General features: G+C 48.9%; 1 protein-coding gene across 2 annotated transcripts in view; it reads right to left on the reverse strand.

The window, feature by feature from the left end:
- LOC144138642 (uncharacterized) overlaps positions 1-16,243 on the reverse strand; it is a 51,584-nt gene extending 35,341 nt beyond the window's left edge. Inside the window, exons 1-3 of one of the 2 annotated variants that reach the window (XM_077671029.1) lie at positions 16,165-16,243; positions 12,949-13,039; positions 3,278-3,359 (exon numbers count right to left, since the gene is read on the reverse strand). In XM_077671029.1, the coding sequence (XP_077527155.1) occupies positions 3,278-3,359; positions 12,949-12,967 (101 nt within the window). In that variant the 5' untranslated portion in view covers positions 12,968-13,039; positions 16,165-16,243. The remainder of the gene's footprint in view (positions 1-3,277; positions 3,360-12,948; positions 13,040-16,164) is intronic. The other variant, XM_077671031.1, reaches the window with a different exon arrangement.
- Between the last annotated feature and the right edge of the window lie 2,880 nt (positions 16,244-19,123).

Here is a 19,123-nt window from a genome sequence, read left to right on the forward strand (position 1 = left end):
CAGGAGGTAAATTCCGCAGCGAATTTGCTCCAAGGTGTTGCGGGTCCGACCGTTGTATTCCTCAGCCGCCTGAAATTAGATGTCGAGTTCCTCCGCCGTAAGGAAGTTCTTGAGCTCCTCGCTGATCTTCAAAAGCTCGGCGTGGTTGGCCACGAGGCGATCTCGCAAGCCAGTGAATTTGGCGATATCTTCGCATCCGTCTTCGAGTAGCGAGCGAGCTTCATTTATGAGCCTCGTGTTCTTGGCTCTTCGCGAAGAGAACTTGCTCTTGGGGCGCTCCATTGCGTGGCAGGCTGCAGCTGATCGTCTCCCCGCCCGTTACGTTCCAGGGCCACTCCGTTGAACGATTCCTCCTCTACTCGTAAGTGCGAAGTGTCGGAGCAGATAAGAGACAAAGCCCTTCGATGCGTGCGTAGAAGTAAATCGTTGCCGCACGGAATTTCGGCACCAAATGTAGAGAAAGGGACGGGCGAAGAGAGGACAAAGACTGTAAACCACCGTTCCAAGCTGCCACTTCTTTCTCTACTACAACTTCATCTTCTTCTACACCTTGATTTCACTCCACATTCGAACACGACGGTCAACTGTCCCCTCCCTCCCCATGTCTTGCGAAACAGCAGTGTACTTCGCACACGGTTGGTCTGGACTGTCCCACCTTGCTGAAGTTTAGACGAACGTCCTAAGCGTTTTCGAAGCTGCACTGGCGTTTTTCATTCCTGTATAAGCTATTATGTTTATTCTGGAGTTGCAGGCCATTTATTTTTTTCATGGTTTCATTAGCTTTTCTTAGTTCTTACTGTATGTAAGGCGCGAGTGGCCACATTTTTAATGACGCAGAGTCCTGGAATATACTTAGAATTGTCGCATGACTTATATTCCCATAAAACACACGGATTACTGCCACGTATTCATTATCCGCTCTGCAAATGAAGCCCACCTCTCACTGTGCCAGTATCAGTTCTAAACAAGGCGACCATAGAATTCCCTTGTGCCTCACGTATTAGGAGGTGACTGAGGTGATACGCGGCTGCCGTTGCCGACGGCCACAAGACTGGCCAAAAAACGCGCAGAACCGTCTCCCTGGATGGCTCTTATTGGCATTCAAGAACCTTAACAAGACACCGCTGCTGTTTTAAGTGCCCTAAATGTACTACAGTAAAAGCTCTTTAATTCGAACTCGCGCCCTGGTCCGGGCACAGCCCTTTATACTTCAATGGGGGACAACTCCCGATAATTCGAACGCGTCCGTATCCAGAACGCTTAATTCGAACTCTGATCCCCTGTTTTCCATCGCTCCTGGCAGAAGCCGGCCCAGGGTGATCATAACGTGTTGCAAATCCAAACCAAACCAAATTTACTGAAGATGCAAAACAACGAAACAGGAAAACAACCGCGTGGCGCTCGCGTTACGCTCCTGAAACAGCTTATTTTGAGTCTACAGAGGGCGCCCAAGCGCATGCCATTATTATTTACGAAATCACCTCCCACAAACGTGTAGTAGCGCCAAATTCGCGATAACGAGTCCAGAGATGGCTTGTTTTGGTTCTGCCCGCGCTGTGTGGTGCGATTTCCATTCAATGTAGCACCCGCCCGATAATTCGGACAACTATATGGTCCCCTTCAAGCTCGAATTAACGAGCCTTTAGTGTATTTGCTTACAGATGTCACCATAACATGTTCCTTAGGGTGCGGAAAGGAAAAAAGCAAAAGAGAACCAAAGCACTGGATGAGCCCCTATCAGCCCCGCAGCACTCATCCTGTAAATGCCGCGGAGAAGCGGCGGCAGGCGGCGAAGCTATCGCGAAGGTCAAGGCGTATATTGTACTCCTTTAAGCACCGTCTCCCGCAAGAACAAATGGAGATTGCGGGTATTCTTTTAAAGCCAATTGGGCGTGACCTTGGAATTGACACAAGTGAAAACTGCAATAATGTCTACATGGTGTTAGTGGATACTGAGAACATTTTTATGGCCTTTCCATGTATGACGATAATTGGTTATAATGATGAAATTTTCAGGCATTTTGAGCATTGGCATAATTGGGCTGCACTGTATTAGAACATAGTCTTTCGCAGTGTGAGCAAGTAAGTTTAGAAGACCCAACGTCGCGGCTTGTTAGGCGCTTCCAGTGACAAAAACACCACGACGGCGGGATGCTAGCAGAGAGGACGTAACCCAGGTGCCGATTTGTGTCCCGTCTCCATGCCAACAGCCCCCTAAGGAGTGCCCGCGTTATAAACACTGAGACAGGCTAGCCAGCAGTGTCACAGCAGGAACTCAGCAGGCGTGGCACCTCATGCCTATGCAGAGTGCAGAAGAGGCCCAAACCACTCGAGAACAACACCCAACACACTGCCCCCCACAAGCTCTTTTCATGTCCTTCGTTCGGCTGAGTGCGCGGGAACTTACAGCAGTCCACACATCCAATTTCAGCCGTGTAGTCAGATAGCCGCCTCTTTCACGATTATGTCCACGAGGCGAGGGCATCTGTCTTGCCCAGCATCCCGCCCACCCGAACTCTCAATCTGCTACGCCAGTCCCATCCGGAAACAGGCGCACGCAGTCTGTACAAAGTTTGGGTTCACTGGTTCAAAAGTACAGGGATGCACGAGTGAATCGGCGTGTGGTAATGGGTCTTCCTTGTCCAGTTTACGACATCGGATGGGCTCTTGATTCAAGCAGTGGCACTTAACAAGTAGACGGCACTAAAATGAAATGGAGATGGCTAAGGACCTGAAGCACTAACCCAGTGAGACTCCCTGTATATGCTTGCTTGACGCATGCACTGAGTTAATTTGCAATGGTTAGGTGTGTTGCCTCGAGCCTAAATCAAAAGCACGGCCGCTTTTACAGTTTGAAGTGTCGTCCTTCTTTGAAAATGATACACGATTCGCAGCTGGCAGTCAGGCTAATTATCCACCTGGCTTTACTTCCTGCTTCGCCCAGGTGACAGAAGCCTGCCTGCCATTTTTGTCCAATGACGAGTGTAATGCTGGTAGCACTACACTCGCACGTGCCGGGGCAGTGTGGAATGCGTAGGTGCTCGTTAAAAGCGCAGGCCCCAGAGTGTTTGAGCGGTCAGCCCAGTAACAAGCGGCGACACGCAAGACCGCTTGAGGAGCTCTGGAAGCTAGAATGGAGGTCGAGGCTCCGTTCTCAACCACGGCAAGGCTTGTGCGTTTTGGGCCTCCCCAGGCAGCAGGAAGGTGAACAGGACTCCATGCATGCCCCCCAGCTGTCCAGAGGCCTGGTGAAGGAAGAGGTAGAAGGGGCACCCACCTGGGAGGATCCTGGTCCCAGTCCCAGCGCCGCTTGCGTGCCTTCTTCTGCCTGCCCGACATGGAGGACGAGCAGGAGCCCCCTGCACAGGCACCAGGAACAGTTTCAAGAAGGCACTCTCCTGCCACACGCACACCGGCCGCTTGCACATGCGAGGGAGCTGCTACGCAAACAAATCAGTGCGGCCCAAGACATCGCATCACACCCTGCATGGATCTGCAGGGCTGCCGACGTCAGTTGTCACACCAGCGGGGAAGAGTGTCCAGCTGAAAGTCGCACACACGCAGGCATCAAGTGTACGCAGTCACCCTGAATACATTCACAAAGTTTTGCAGCGTAGCATAGAGCACTGCACGGGCCGCAATTTCTAGGCCTGGCCCGACCCGGCCCGACAGAGGCTCGGCCCGGGCCCGGCCCGGGCTTGACAAATTTTTAAAATGTGAACACAAGCCCGGCCCGAGCCCGACAAATTTCTAAAAACTGAGCCCGAGCCCGGCCCCTGCCCGACAAATTTCTAGAATATGAGCCCCGCCCGAACCTGACAGAATTCAACAAAATGAAAAAGGCGCCTCTTTCCTGACAGTTTTCCTTTCTCCAGTTGCTCCTGGCGCATATTCTGTTTACATGATCAAGTACCAACTAACTCGCGTCGACACATTATAAACATAAACTCGAAGTTTGCTGTTACGCTTAAAAGCACCAGCAAAAAGCCAATACGACTACTTTGGATTTATTTTCTTTTAAATTTGGACCGAACTTTGTACAACTAAAATATTCTCACTTAGAAGCTGTATTTTCGGTAGTTTAACTTCATTTGCCACTTCATTTGCCAGTCTTCGAAATCCAGACACACCGAGGATACCTTAAAGGATTCCGAGTTTTTTTAAAAGGGTAATTTTTTAGTGTTGCAATTCTTCAATAGATATTCCACCTTTCGTTGTTTGAGCAGACGATGCGTCAGGTTTCAGCACTTATTTTTTGTCTTTTCCTAGTTAAGTTGGAAGCATTAATTCATCTGCCCTTCTGTTCTTTCTTGACTTTAATAATGGTTTTAAAATAATTCTTAGCCGAAAAATTATGGGCGTTGCTTCGAAAATGGGTCCTTCAAACTCTGCACACAGTGCAAAGTCCAGGTCGCGTTGTTTTTTGTTTTGTTTTAGTTTGAAAAGTCACGTTGCAGTCTGTGGCTGGAGTGCCCTCGCTTTTTGGCCCGCTTTCCCACTTATGCTGAAGGGGCCCAAACGTTTTTTTCATTGATGTGAAGGCGTTCTAAGAGCAATAGCCTTTTTTCACATCTTTTCATGGCGCCGTAGTGAATTGGCCTTTCGCTTTTTTTTTTGTTTTGTTTTCACTTAACCTGAGAGGTCAACATGAAAAAATTTTGTTGTCGGGAATTTAGAATTTGCGACACAGGATTGCCAGGCCTCAGGGTCTGCCCGGGCCGGCTCGGGCCAGCACGGCCCGAAGAAATTTTGGTTCAAGCCCGAGCCCGGCCCGGGCCCGAGAAACTGCGTGCTACCTGGCCCGAGCCCGGCCCGCGGGCCGGGCCGGGCTCGGGCCGGCCCGGGCCCGTGCAGTGCACTAGCGTAGCACACAGCCTCTCAGAAAATGAGGCCACACGTGCGAGGACAAAAACCCCGACAGTAGCCACCTTTGATGACTGTCGATGAAGGGCTGTTGGCAGAGTACTGCTGCGGGACAGATTGGTGTCCTGCAGCACAACCTCCTACAAACCCTCCTCAGTTTGAAATAAAAATTGCAGGGGTGGAAGAGGACATGAGTTTGGGAGCAGTCCTGGGAGCAGGCAAAGGTGCCTTTTGTAGCTGCCCTGAAGCAGCCAAAAAAACCTTTTGAAGCAGCCTAAAAGGCCATTTCGAGGAGGTGTAACCACATTTCACAGCATTATAGTGCCTCCTTGACTCCCTACAGGCCACTGAGCCAGCCCCCTGCCCTATTACGTTTGATCTGTTCTAACGTGCACTAGAACCTCCTCCAAACCTAGAACGCAGTTCTTGTAATATGTCTAGAGCGTTACAACACACGCAGTTATCTAGCTTCGCCCCCAGTAAATGTGCACACTATCACCAGTCAAAGGACAAATTTCACGCGCAGAGTCGAAGGCGACCAGATAACAAGCCTTGCTTCGTGTCCGGTAAACGGATGTGTTTAAGCAAGCTCGAGCACTGTGGCTTCCGTAAAAAAAAATAGCGCCAATCCACTCGGTGAATGTGGTTGGAAAGCAAAGCTTTAAACGCCAACCACAACGATTACCCATGCGACGTCATTCCCTCACGTCGCTCTACAAAAAGTGAAACCAGAGAGAAATGAAATGCACTTAACCACACCCTCTATTACTTCAAGGAGATATTCTTGGTAAGATTAAATTAATGCATGATGCATGAACAGTGGTTGGTTTAGTTGTATTGGTTCAGCACATGAGTGGAAACTATTCTTTTATAAAATTTAGGCTCAAACCCGGTGTTAGATGATCTATTTTCTCCGTCTTTGCCGTCGCGGACGGAGGCGGCGAGATCGGCGGCAGAGAAGGAGGAGAACGAGGTGGTGGAACTACTTCAGATTTCTGAGCGGCCCATAGTGCGGTCCAAGGGGGGTGGTTCCTTCACTGTAGCCCATATTCAGTCCGCGCCGCCTGTGCTCTGTCTAGCACCTGAAGCTGGGCAGGCAGAGAGGGGCTGGATAGCAGCATCTCCAGTTGCTCTTGTTCGGTAGTTGACGGAAAGAGAGGATGGTGCTCAGGGGTAAAGTCGCACACCCCGATTATGTGCCAGAGTGTTCCTACTTCTCAGCAAAATTTACATTCAGCGTCGCAGCAATTCGGGTGCATTAAGTGAAGACGCGTCGGGTGTGGGAAGGAGCCGGATTGTATGAGCCATAGGGTAGTTTGTTGTTCTATGGAAATGACAGGGTAAGGCAAAGGTAGGGTCTTTTCAGAAGGCCATAATGCTGGGTTATGTCCCTGAACGAGACAAGCGGGTGACTGTCCTCGTGCAGCTCCACAGCACGGGGGGTAAAAGCGCAGGCTTGGTGGCCGTGTTCGTTGCCCTCTATGTAAGTGTAAGTGGGTGTCCAGACAAGCTGAATGGAACCATTTGGGGAGTGAGTTTGTAGCACACGCAGTGCAGGTCAGGACACCAAACCCGTCTGGTAAATCCGGTAGGCTTGTTGGGAATCGGTGACTACCTTCCGAACCCCTGTTGAGCGAGAGCCAAGGAGATGGCTGCCTCTTCTGCTGCCGTCATGTCTTCGGTCTTGAGTGAGGCACAAGCAAGGAGGTTGGTTCTGGAGGTAGCCATGATGATGGCGTACTGCTGCTCTCGATGTTTGGAGGCGTCTGTGTAGATAACTGCATGATTCTCACCGACGGTGGTGTTGAGCGCTTAAGCCCGTGCTTGTCGGCGACCCTCGTCGTGTGAGGGGTTCATATTTCTAAGCAAAGGGAGCATCTTTAGTTCTTGTCGCCAAAAGTCCAGGAGTACATCAAGCTGAGTAGCATTCTGTGCTGCCCAGCCAATCTGGTGAAGGATGCGGCGACCCGCCGCAGTTTTGCTCATTCGAAGCTTCTGGATAGAAAGGTGGCCCTCTATCAGCTCTTCCACTGTGTTGTAGAGCCCCGCGCTAAGCAGCCTCTCTGTGGACGCACTCATGGGAAGACCAATGCCTTGCTCAACTGCATTTCTAATCATTATATAAAGCATCTGTATGTCCTCCTTGATGCGAAGAAGACAGGGGGTGATGTAAGTTTTTCTCGGGAGGACAAAAGCTTTAACTAATCGAAACTTATGCGATTCCTCGAGGCCTCGCTTCTTGGTGGCAATTCGCCTGACCATGTGTATGATTTTATTGATGCTGTGTTTGCGGCGATGCAAGGATACGTCGCTTTTAGTGTTGGCCTCAAGATGTAGGCCCAGGATCTTGATGCTGGGCCTTGGAGTGATGGCCTGGCCATCGAGGAGTATTTGCATGTGTTCCTTGAGGGGTCGTTTGACGTGAGGGCGGACGACAAGGAGCTGAGATTTTTTACGTGCACTGGAAGCCACAGGCTTTAGCACATGGGCGTACTAGAAGTGGGATACCATGGGTTGATCTGAGCTTCCTTTAATCGCTATCGCCTGGTATTCAGCGAGAATGCAGGGGTTAAACCCCTAGACGTGCTTGGTGAGTGCACCACTTGTCTTCCCCGTCTCCGCGTGGGCTCGTAGCTAACAGATATTGCAGGGAAAACCTCGCAGTAAGGAAATTAAAGGTGTCGACCACCTCCTTTAAAAACCCCCATGGCGGCTTCGTACTGATTTCACCAGTGGAGACAAGAAAAACGGTAAATGAAAACTTATGCGCTGTTGAATAACGTTGAACAGAAGTGGATGATGCATCATCTTATAGAAGAAAAACCGAGATTAACCTTTCCAGGAAGGCTTTGACGAACACTTTATTAGAGTGTCTGTTCCCAGTGCCGGTTTATCGCCAGCCTTACATTGGCCACCATAAGGACAGTGTTTTGAAGCGGATCACACGTATGTGTCTTCCTCCAAATTCAAAAACGTTTTTCTTTAAGCAGCATACATCAACACTCCCAGTGAAAACATGGTTGCGCGAGAAAGGAATGTTTATTCCTTGGTCTGACAATTGCCGTTTATGCAATCAACCTGAAACCATTGATCATTGTTTTGTTTTGTGCCGGGATGTGGTGTTTTTCTGGGATGTGTTGCAACGAACTCTTAAAAACGACATAGACATTACCCCTTATACAATTCGGTTCTTGCCTTTTAGAGATGTTACTGGAGTGCCCTATGATATATTTGTTGTGACCGGATTGTATAGCTTGTGGAAGTGCCGCATGACGGACAGGCACGCGGAACCCCCTCGCCCAACGAAGTCCATTTTTCGGGAGCAAGCTGCGTTGGTGCTGAGCATTCATGCGGCGCAAAGTGACCCACCAGAATGGCTGCATCTGTTGGACGCGTGCGTCTGCTTGCCAGAGTTTCAACGAATGGCTTAATTTAGCTGCAGTGATGTGCATCTTCTTGGATGACTCATAACTTTTGTAGGCTGTATTAAGGCCAGTTTTTCATGCAGTAAAGAAAACAAAAGTGGGCTCGTAGCTAAATCGGTAAGCCAACGGGCTCTGGCTTTGCTATTCTATTAGTTCCAGGTTAGATTCCTGGCGGTGCCTGTGAATTCTTTTATTTGTTCGCAGGAAGTTTTCTGTTGACACCAATTGTCGCGAAAGAACCCTTATAGGGTAGAGGTAAAAACCTTTGCTTTAAAAAAAGGCATTGGTGGTGGTGGTAAAAAACATTTTTTTTATTGAGCAGCCAAGGGAGCTGGAAAGGGACGTGGTCAGCCTCCTACGTCCAGGAGGCCGCGAGCCTGCGCCGAATCCAGGGCTCGTTGCACCAGGGCGATTTGATGCTCCGGCGCCGAGCTGGTCAGCGCAGACTCCCACTGCTCAAGGGAGGGGGAGTGAATGGGGTGGGGGTGGTGGGGACATGAATACACAAGGTGGTAGGTTGTGAGAGGGATGTCACATTGTGGGCAGTTGTGGGGGAAAATGGACGGAGATATGTGGGAGAGGATAGTGTGGTTGTAGAAGGTTTCTGTTTGTAGACGCCGATATATGTGAGTTTGGTGGTTGGAGAGACTGTGGTGTGGAGGAGGGTATGTTCTTCTGATGTGTGTGTAGTGCGCGAGGAGGGAGCTGTAGGTAGAGTCCAGCGGAGTTAGGATTTCATGGTCAGAGATGAGGCGCCCGGCGGTGTCGGTCCTTGCGGTTGGGAGTGCCCGGGTAAGGAGATCGCGGGCTGCGGCATGAGCCGCCTCATTCCCGGCAAGGCCAGCATGGCCTGGGGTCCAGACGATAGATATTTCAATGTCCTCGGGAAGGTGTTGGAGCACAGGGAGGGCCTGGGGTGGTGCAAGGCCAGCTTGATACAGCCGACAGGCTTGTTGGGAGTCCGTAATGATGGTCAAGTATGGTTGATGCTGGTGTGTGGTAGTTGCATGGGCGATGGCAAGCGCTTCGGCTGAGGTGACCGGCAGATTTCGATAGGTGACGGCTGTGGCCAGATGTCCGTTCGAGTCCACAGTAACTAGGGTGGTGCGCGTGCGGTCGGGAGTTGTAGCAATATCCGTATATCGGGTTTGAGAGTCGGCGCCGTACCGTTTATCAAGCATCTTCACTCTGGCTTCGCGACGTCCTCGATTGAAAGATGAGTGCATGTGTTTGGGTACCGGGCTAACCTTCAGGCGTTGACGAATGGACAGGGGGATGCGTTGGAGTTCGTGTTGAGGGGAAGGGGAGGGCCGGCCAATGTTTTGGAGAACGCGTCTACCTGAGGGAGTGAGGGCGAGGCGATGGAGGTGGGACGTCCGCTGTGCTTCTAGTAGTTCGCTGAGCGTGTTGTGCAGGCCGAGGTGAAGCAGACGCGCATTGGAAGTATAAGTTGGGAGTCCAAGGGCAGCTTTGTACGTTTTCCGTATTAGAGCATCCAGCTTGTTGATTTCCTGTGGTTTTAGGTTGACAAAAGGAGTTCCGTAGGTTATACGGCTGACCAGCAGTGCTTGGACCAAGCGGCAGGTGTCTTGTTCTTTGAGGCCGTGAGTGGATCCTCTTATTCGCCGTATTAGGTGAGTGAGCTGTGTGACCGTTTTCTGTAGCTGCGGCAGGAGGGTGGCGCCGGAACCATCGTAGTGGATAGGCACACCCAATATACGGAGAGTGGGGACTTGGGGAATATGTGAGCCCTGGATGGTAACTTGCGGATCGGGAGTAGCCACAGGAGGCCGACCTCGCGTGCGGGCGCGAAGGACTAGGAGAGCCGATTTGTTAGGTTCGCATGTCAAACCTCTGGGTGAGAGATAGTCGATAGTTGTGTCGATCGCTTGTTGGAGAGCGTCTTGTTGTGCGCCGCTGGAGCCCTGCGTTGTCCAAATGGTCAAATCGTCCGCGTAAAGAGCGTGCTGGAGACCGGGGATAGCTTGTAGGCGACTCGGAAGGTGAAGGAGGGCAATATTAAACACATCAAGCCATTTTGGAAAAGGCATTGGATTGCATTTTTTTTCTATCCAAAACGGTTTCAGTGCGTGCGACGCTGAACATAGCGTTGTCTTCGGCACTCACAGGGTTGCAAAAGTCAGTGAACTTACGCCCAAGACTGCATTTCTAGGGCGTGTTGAAAGGCATGAATAATGTTGGATCATCCTACACTAAGCAAAGCTAACCCGAAAGTTCACAGGAGAAAACGCATAATTACCTCACAACAAAAGTGAACCAAATCAGAAAGCAAGGTCTAACCATCCAAGACCCGGTTTGATCAATGCATGGAGCTACAGAAAGTTAGAGGCAGCAAGGCAAGCATCGTCAAAAATGGGGGACTAAATTGATTTTCACTTCCAATAAACTACAACCTTTTAGGCGACTATTCATCTGTGTGTTTGTGATGGGGCACAAAGACATATTACTTTTGGTAATTTTCCACTGATAGTGGCTTAGCTACCGGCACCGGCCAACAAAACTGTAAATGCGACAAAAACATGCAGAGAGCAGGCGGAGACAGCGCGTAGTCCTTACGGCTAAGCCAAAGCCAACTTCCATAGCCACTCGTAGCTTAGATGAAACTACAACCGCCGTCATAAAACCGAAAACAAGATGTTTCAGCCAAGTTTTCTGCACGCGGCATCATGGCAGTCGTATCTCGCGGTTCAATTAAAGGGGCCTTGCAGCACTCACCATCGAATACTCGGAATGTATTTTGGTGCAAAGTCTGTTGTCCCAGCAAATCTCCTCCCACAAGAATTACGAAAAGGCCTTCACTATTAGCGAAACTACGCGCGATGAGAAATCTCTCATAATCATTCCCCCTCAACTCGACCGCGGACAACGCAACGAAAGCTGCGCGCTCTCTGCCGGAGAGGGGGGCGGCTCGCAGCGTTCTCTTCCGCGGCCTTCTATATATCACAGGCCTGGGAGTTTCTCCTTTTCTCCGGAACGTGGATGGGTGTGTTTCCGGTGTGGTGCCATAAAAAAGCAGGCATAGCTGCCTGCTCGCAAGCGCACGCTCCGACTTGTAGGATGGGCACTCATAGCATCCTCAAGGCCGGCAAGAAGACGGCCAAGCCCGCGGTGCATGCGGACGTGAATTGGAACAATTAGAACAAAGAGAGCATTAAGGAGACCTTTCACCCGGAGGACAAGGACTACGGCTACATGCAGGTGGACGAACCCAAGACGCCTTTCAACTACAACATTAGCCACAACCAAGGACCTGTCAGTGCCGACGTCCTAGCTCAGAGAAGCTGCCCGCCAGTACATACCGTACGCAATCAAGATCAAAAGGGAAGAAGACCATTTCATGACAGCGAAAGAGCACCAGTTGGAGTTCGAGTTAGTCAAGCAGGCACGGGAGCGCCACTGGACAACGATGACAAAGACGAGGACACAGAGACGGGGAAGCCGAAGGGAAAGCCTCCCGACGACAAGTCACCCAAGGGAAAGCTTCCCGGAGGCAAGGCTTCCGACGGAAAGGCGCCCGAAAGCAAAGCGAGCGTCGACAAGAAGCCATCCACTTCTACGAATTCATCTCTGCCATGCTCGTCGTAACTGCGTGATGTCTCTACCTCCACGCGCAATAAAAACACAAAAAACGGCAAAGCTGTGCTTACAGGTTCTGGCATAGAAAAGGTTGGTACACAGCGCAGACAACGGCGGATCATCACAGGAAATGCGAAGAATAAGCCGCTAAGTTGACCAATGACAGCCGATCGGACAGCCATGGTCTCAATGACGTTGTTCAGGCCATGCCAGGGGTGCACACTGAGGAGAACTGAAGAGAGCGCGGTTGGTTTTTCCGCGTCTTTCACAGCGATTTGCGCGCTCACCGCTTCACATGCACGTGTAATATTTGGCTCAGGTATTCCTAGAAGTGTAAGCTAAACGTCGCGCAGGTTTACTTGTACTTCTCAAAGAGTGTTGCAGGGTCCCTTTAAGGCGCTTCGATTCAGGACGGCGCTGATAAAGGAATTTGGCGCAACTGGGGTGGTTCGGCGCAGAATGGCACATGTAAACCTTGGCATTAAATGGCGTAGCCCTTCCACCCTTGAAATTTGCACCCTGCCATAGAAACCTGCTTACAGCTTTGACGGTATATTCCCATATTGTTATACAGTGACCAAAAGACTAGACCAGAGACTACAAGCAAAGAGCGAACAGAAAAAATAGCATTATAATACTATACTGTACATTATATATCCCTCTTTAAAAGATTTCAGCTCTGAACCACTCAACCGCTTCCTATACACTGGTCAATCGCTTTTAAATGTGTTGAAAACCATGTTTTCTTTCCATCGTTTCTTTTGTGGTAAACTCACGAGCTCACTTACCAAGGGGCAGGTAACTCTGCGCTGCATAAATCCAGGAAAGAGTGCGTCCACAAGTGGACGGTTGATGGTGCTGTGTTTCTCCCATATTGTTGGTAGAGAAGACCATGCAACTTGAGCTCCTCAGACAATAACGCTTCCTTCCACTAGCCTTTTTTTCTTGGTGAAATAAATGCAAGAACAACCCCTCTAGCCACTGTCATGACAAGAGATCCGAAGTGCCTTCGCTCCAAGCTGCCCGACTGCGTGGTAATCGCATTGTGACAGTGTTGTCTCACCATTGGGCTGCTGATCCATGATGTTAAAGGTCACAGCCCGGTTGACCTCTTGCAGGTTCCAGGTCAGCGATCAGCTCCCCTTCCTCGGAACCTTATGCAAGGGTGAGACAGCTGAATCAGATTTGGGAGCAGTTTTTTGGAGCCGTGAAATCTCGATTTTGGAGCAGAACAAGCTTGATTTGTCCCTGTAGGAGCCTAAAATGTCAACTTAGGAGCCTAAAAAATGAATGTTTTGGCAACTCAGGGGGTAAAACTGCCCTTTTTAATCAACCGATTAAAAAGGACTTCATTGAAAGGCTGTTTCAGTATTATGTCATAATACTGAAACAGCCTTCAATAATGTTCTTTCAACCAGAGTATCACAAGGTACGAACTTCACTACATTGTAACAAACCCTTCTTAAATTCTTCGGCTTTCTGCATAGATAGCGTGCATAGATAGTTCCGTGTAAAATATCGAATTGACAAACTAAGCAATCGTAAGGCATTTTTGTTATCAGGTGAATGCCGAAATCATTCTTTTTGTAATCCCAGAATGGGCGTTATGCACAAGTGTAGAGCCACGGCAAAAGTTGCGCAAAACAAGGTGACAGTCATCGCACCCCACCTGCCCTCCCTTTTCAAGCCCCAAGTTGCGCGTTCACTACGATCGTCATTTGAGTAACGTTGGTATGTTTAGCCACCTCCCTTTTGGCATTAAATTTCACTAATCCAGATAGATGAACTATTACTACTAGCGTACAATAATAGACTGCACTGCTTGAACATTTTGCGGCGATGTAGCCTGCGTCGCCGCTTCTGCAGTGTCGATCATCCCATCCCCGCCAATCGCAAGCTCGCTGTCAAAGGCAGCAATAAGTCGGCGTTTTATAACACCGCAATGAGTCCGAAATTTTACTTCAAGTACGCACCGCGCCTCACACGGCGAATAACTCCCGTCTTTCGAGTCGTGCAGCTTCCCGCAACAGATGAAACGACTAAACGCAAACCCAGCCACCCCCATAACAAAAACCACAACAGAAGTCGGCGGAAAGCACTGTGCCTGAACCACGAGCAAGTGCATGCTTCGCCCGGCGGCCACGTTTTCCCATCTTCACCACACCAAGATGGCGGTGCCCAGTATTGTCGTTCCGGAGATACGGCGCAGCAAAAACTGACGTTTTTTTATCAACTTGCACAAGTGGTTTGTCGCCTCAGTACACATAAGTATTTTTTTTCTACAGAACTTAATTTGCAATGGTTTTCGATGGTAAAACTTTAAAAACGCACAGACTATAACATGTGCAACCCGACACTGTAACGTTCGAAAAACCGTATCCTTTACAAACAGCATCGCCTTGGAGATGCTGGAAAGGTATGGCGTAAGTAAACACTTTTCCCGACAGAAACAGACGGGAGCGTTAAAATCCTTGGCTTTCGACTGTTTTGGAGCAGTTTGGCACAATTTTTGCAATTTTCAAGCTTTCGGAGCAGCCTGGAGCAGGAAAGGAAAACAAATTTTTATCAAAACAGCTGCGCAGCTGTCTCACCCCTGCAAGTTATAAAAATGCTGCCTAGAGAAAGGAAGGACGTGGCACGGGGGATGTAGGTACAAAACTGGCAAGAGACGACGCGGGAAAGGAAACGATCTACTGACCAAGCCTGCACAACAGGCTGAAGTGCCTGCAAGTAAATCAAGTAGACACCCGGCATGAAAGAAACGTGATATTATAACGAATAAATGCACCCAAGGTATTCAGCTTTTAGGGATGCAGAGGACACCAAAATATTTTTCCAAGCCAATCTAGTTTAGTGGCGGCCCTAGCAAAAATTCTGATAGAAACTTGTATTAGTCCTATGCATTTTTGTATGTATTAGTCGTATACAACAAACTTGTATCAGTTTTATAAGTTTCATGTATAAGATGTCTAATACAAAGGAACCTATTAGTTTTTATTAGTATACAAATACAAATAGATCTGAGTCTAATACGAACTAATAGAGACTATTGGTTTAAATAAAAACTAATACAAATGGACCCACAAAGTGCGATTGCCTGTATTTTTATTTTTCCCGAAAATCACAAGACAAAAGGTTGAAATGATCGCCCTTAGGCAAAAATTTTTTTTGGTACAATATTATGAAGCGTTTTGTTCACTGGTAAATCTCCGTAAATCTCTAACCGAATTATTATGCAAAATAGGTCAACATAGTTTTGTTTCACTTTCGCTCCTAAAAAATGCGCTGCTATCACATGCAGACATGAAGAGAGCTGATGGGAGCTGGGAGTGCTGCGCCTGCGATAAGCCACCTTACCTGCGAGGCCGCAAGAAGAGCAAGAAATCAAACTAAGCCGGAAAAACTGCAACGAAGTCAAGCCAAGCCAAGGCCAAGCCGCGCCAATGGTCTTTGTTTGGTAGCCAATATGGCGACAACGTCAAAGGGCGGCCGGCGTGTCCGTACGTTCGGGAAGAAGACGGTTGGAAGGAAGCGGCTTGTAGCGTTATTTCACATCAAACGCGTGTTCAACGCGTCATCGAGAAGTGTTGGAGATGTGTCTAACGCCCGTATAACTTTATAGCGGGGCATTCCGCGATGTATATGCAGTTCCCAAACAGTGCGGAATGAGGTGTATCGCGTCGAATTTCACTGCATCAAAGCGCAGTTTAAAGAAAGCGTCCCTACCACCCCCCCTAATAACTATCAATTTCCTTCAGCCGCCACGTATCGCAACACTAATATGCAGAAAGTTCCCTGCTACATCGGTGCGCTTTACGTGACCTGCTTACAACATATCGAACGTGGTATATAACATTCGGAATAATTCCCCCCCCCCTTTTTTTTTTCTTCCCAAAATACCCGCCGCGGTGGCTCAGTGGCTAAGGCGTTGTGCTGCTGAGCATGAAGTCGCGGATTCGATTCCCGGCCGCGGCGGCCGCTTTTCTGATGGAGGGTAAAAGCGAAAACGCCCCTGTGTACGAGATTTCGGCGCACGTTACAGATCCCCAAGTGATCAAAATTGATCCGGAGCCCTCCAGTACGGCACGCCTCATCGCCTGCGTTGCATCGGCGCGTTAAACCCTACAATCAATCAATTTTCTTCCACGAAATACGGGCTGAACACTTCAAAGACGGTGTACACTAGATATCGGACAGCAGCTGAGGATGACACAGCAGCACGCGAAACAAGGGTGTTTTTCGTTTGGCTACATAAACATGAACGGCGTACAGCACTTACCAAAGTACCAAAGCCGCGCCGCACCACCGCTTTCAGTATAAGATGGCCGCACTCACATTCCCGCTCGTCTATATATCGCTACGCTACGCGCCGAGTATTATCGCTACGCGCCGATAGGGGTGGGAAGCGCTTGAGCCCGGTGCGCAGTTAACGGGCGCAGCCTGGAGGCCCGTGACGTCAAAAGCAAAAAAAAAAACAGCAAAAAGAAAACTTCTCCGGCGTGTTTTCTGATCTTCGTCGTATCTGCGAGCGCAGCGCGGATTGCTCCGGCTCAAACAAATCAAAACAAAACCGCATGGCGCTTTGCTTCAGCGCTTTGCAACGGAAAACGAATACTGCAGCCTAAATTTTCTTGGAATATATGTACATTATCAAACAGTATGGACTCGCTCGCCCGCTTCCCAGGGAAAGATGCAGCGCGATCGAACGAAAGCGGTGATACTCTCGTCCCCGCTGATTCTTTTAATTCAGGAGATTAGCTGAATATGCACTACATTGTACTTGTGGAACGTTAACACTTAGGTTATTGATTGCAGAAATCAAGAAAATTATGAGCAGCATGCCAACAATGCTATCTAAGGGCTATGCAACTTATTTCCCTTCGACATTCCATGTATAGGTGAAGTGGACATGACGGATTTGAATTGTCATCTGTACTCAAGAGTAAATATCAGCTGGTACGATCTCATTGATGGTTAAATTCGCTGCTGTTCCCAGCGAACACCGTACCAGCGGCGAACAGCTGAGCTCAGCTGTGAATTTAACCATGAAGTAGCTGGTGCTAGCACACATTTTCTCTCGGGTATGCATTTCTGAACGATATCGTTACTGCACCAAATGAACCTAAAGTCGTAGATCGAACTAGTGCTAAGTCATAAGTGAGTGCTTCTTTTTAGTTCAACATAGTCGCATTCTTGCCGGTTGCTAACAGCGGGTATGATGACATTTACCGCACAAAGGAAACTCTAGTGTAACGATGTTGTCTTTTCCTTCAGTCTACTGATGATATTGTATGTAAACAAACCACTGTGTACTGTTTTTATCAAACCAACAGCGCACGTACGTAGTCCTTCCCAGGACAAAGGGTAGTAATCATATTGCATACTGCTGGAGCAAGCTCCACATCACTTTGCAAGGGAGTTTAAAAAAATGAAGCAGTCCCTTAGCACATCACCCATTTTGAAAGCACCAATTTGATGAGCTGAAACTGGGCAGACGTAGAAACACACGTCATAGCTCCGGCACAACACCGCAGAACTTTCACAGAAAAAAAAAAGCATAACGTTCAAAGCAGTTGCCCTGGCGCATCATCCATGTGCACACCAAGCACGCACCAAGGGCCCTATTCTCGACTGCACAAATTGGTCACGTGCTTCCGGTTGAAGGCGGCGCTGAAGGTGGTGTGTGCGGCGGAAACGACCCAGGGTTGCGCGGGTCTGCCGTGGCTGGCGCTGCGCTCGCCCGGCAAACTTTGCTGTCCGGAGCCTATATACAAACATGTGAATTTCATACTGTTACGTGTATGGAGCATCACATTCGGATCAAAGACCCAAATGTAACACCCATGTGGTCCAGTTATGTAGTAGTTCTGCAGTCGCAAATGCACATGGATGTAATACCTCGCGCGGAAACATCGCACAACGCCTGATATATTTGCAGACAAAGCCTCCTAGTTTGTGGATTGAACAATATCAATTACGTTTTTTTTAAGGGAAGCATGGTGGTCTAGAGAAAGTTTTGCCCGCAGGCAGGCTGTACAAGCGTTTCTCTTCTGGGCATCACGCCTATGCGGCCTTTGTATGCCTCCCCATACTCGAATTCAACCGGATAAATTCTTCTTCATTCACCTGCACTATGTGGCAGGATTACTGTACAATCTCTTACTTTGTTTTAAACCCAAAAGGGGCAACTAATATGCTTCATCCGCGATGCAAAAAGAGGAGCGCTCCCCAGCCAGGAACGTAACGGCTTGCGGGGACCGACCCAGTGTTGCGCATATCTGCCGAAGGGGGCGCTGGGTGCCGCGGGCTCCGTGTCGCCCTCTGGGCGCTGTCCGGCGCCTATAGCAAAAGTGCTGCCGCTAATAAGTGGCCGCTTCGCAAAGAAACTTTTGGGCTTCCAGCTGTATAAAAACATCACCCAAAAAACAAAAAAAAACTCTTCATGAGAAGGTTATCACAAGAAATTCCATTAGGCGGGGAGGGGAGGCAGAACATCTAATAGGCGTATCGGAATAAATTATGGAATATTCATATTCAGGTATTTTTTTCTCTCCACGCCAACGGGTTCGGCGTCAGACCTATCTTAGAAAGAAATAGTAGCGCTTTTATTGCCGTCAACACCTTTGCAGCAAAAGTCACGGGATAAAAATTTAGTTCCCTGAGGACACCCCTCACTGGTCCGGAGTGACCAGAAACACAACGGAAAGGTTTGTTCTCCTCCTACTCCCTGAGCGCGAAACTTCCGTCCTGCATTCATATACTGCCACCTTTTATTGCGGCACATCTTATCTATATTTTTCTTTGCTTTTCAGCTGCTTAGACCACAATTTCATTGTTTCTTTTGCAAGAAGAGCCGGTGATTTTATGCTATCCAATAGCTCGCGAAACATTTGGGAACGTTAATGCCTACGAGTGTCCACCCCATATGTGTTTATATGTATTTAATACGGCAATATAAGCACGTGAAATATTAGACGAAGCAGAGTAGAACCTGGGAGATCAACTACGGTGCTATAACTGTGTTTGGGGTCCCTCTTTGTTACCAAATTTAATAAACACATATGTGTATTTACCGCCTGCTAACCAGCCTACTAGCAAGCTGCCTGTACGCACCGGCAGCATGTAATCCGCTTGCTTAGTGTGGGCTTTTCAAGATTCAGTAACCATGCTTCGTGTCTGCGAAAAAAAAAAGAGAAAGAAGAATCCGCCGGAGAATGCAAAGCCTTGAACGCACGCTT

Source organism: Haemaphysalis longicornis, unplaced genomic scaffold (assembly GCF_048455015.1).
Source record: "Haemaphysalis longicornis isolate Haplotype H1 unplaced genomic scaffold, Haemaphysalis longicornis Haplotype H1 scaffold_5, whole genome shotgun sequence".
In the NCBI taxonomy this organism is placed as follows: domain Eukaryota; kingdom Metazoa; phylum Arthropoda; class Arachnida; order Ixodida; family Ixodidae; genus Haemaphysalis; species Haemaphysalis longicornis.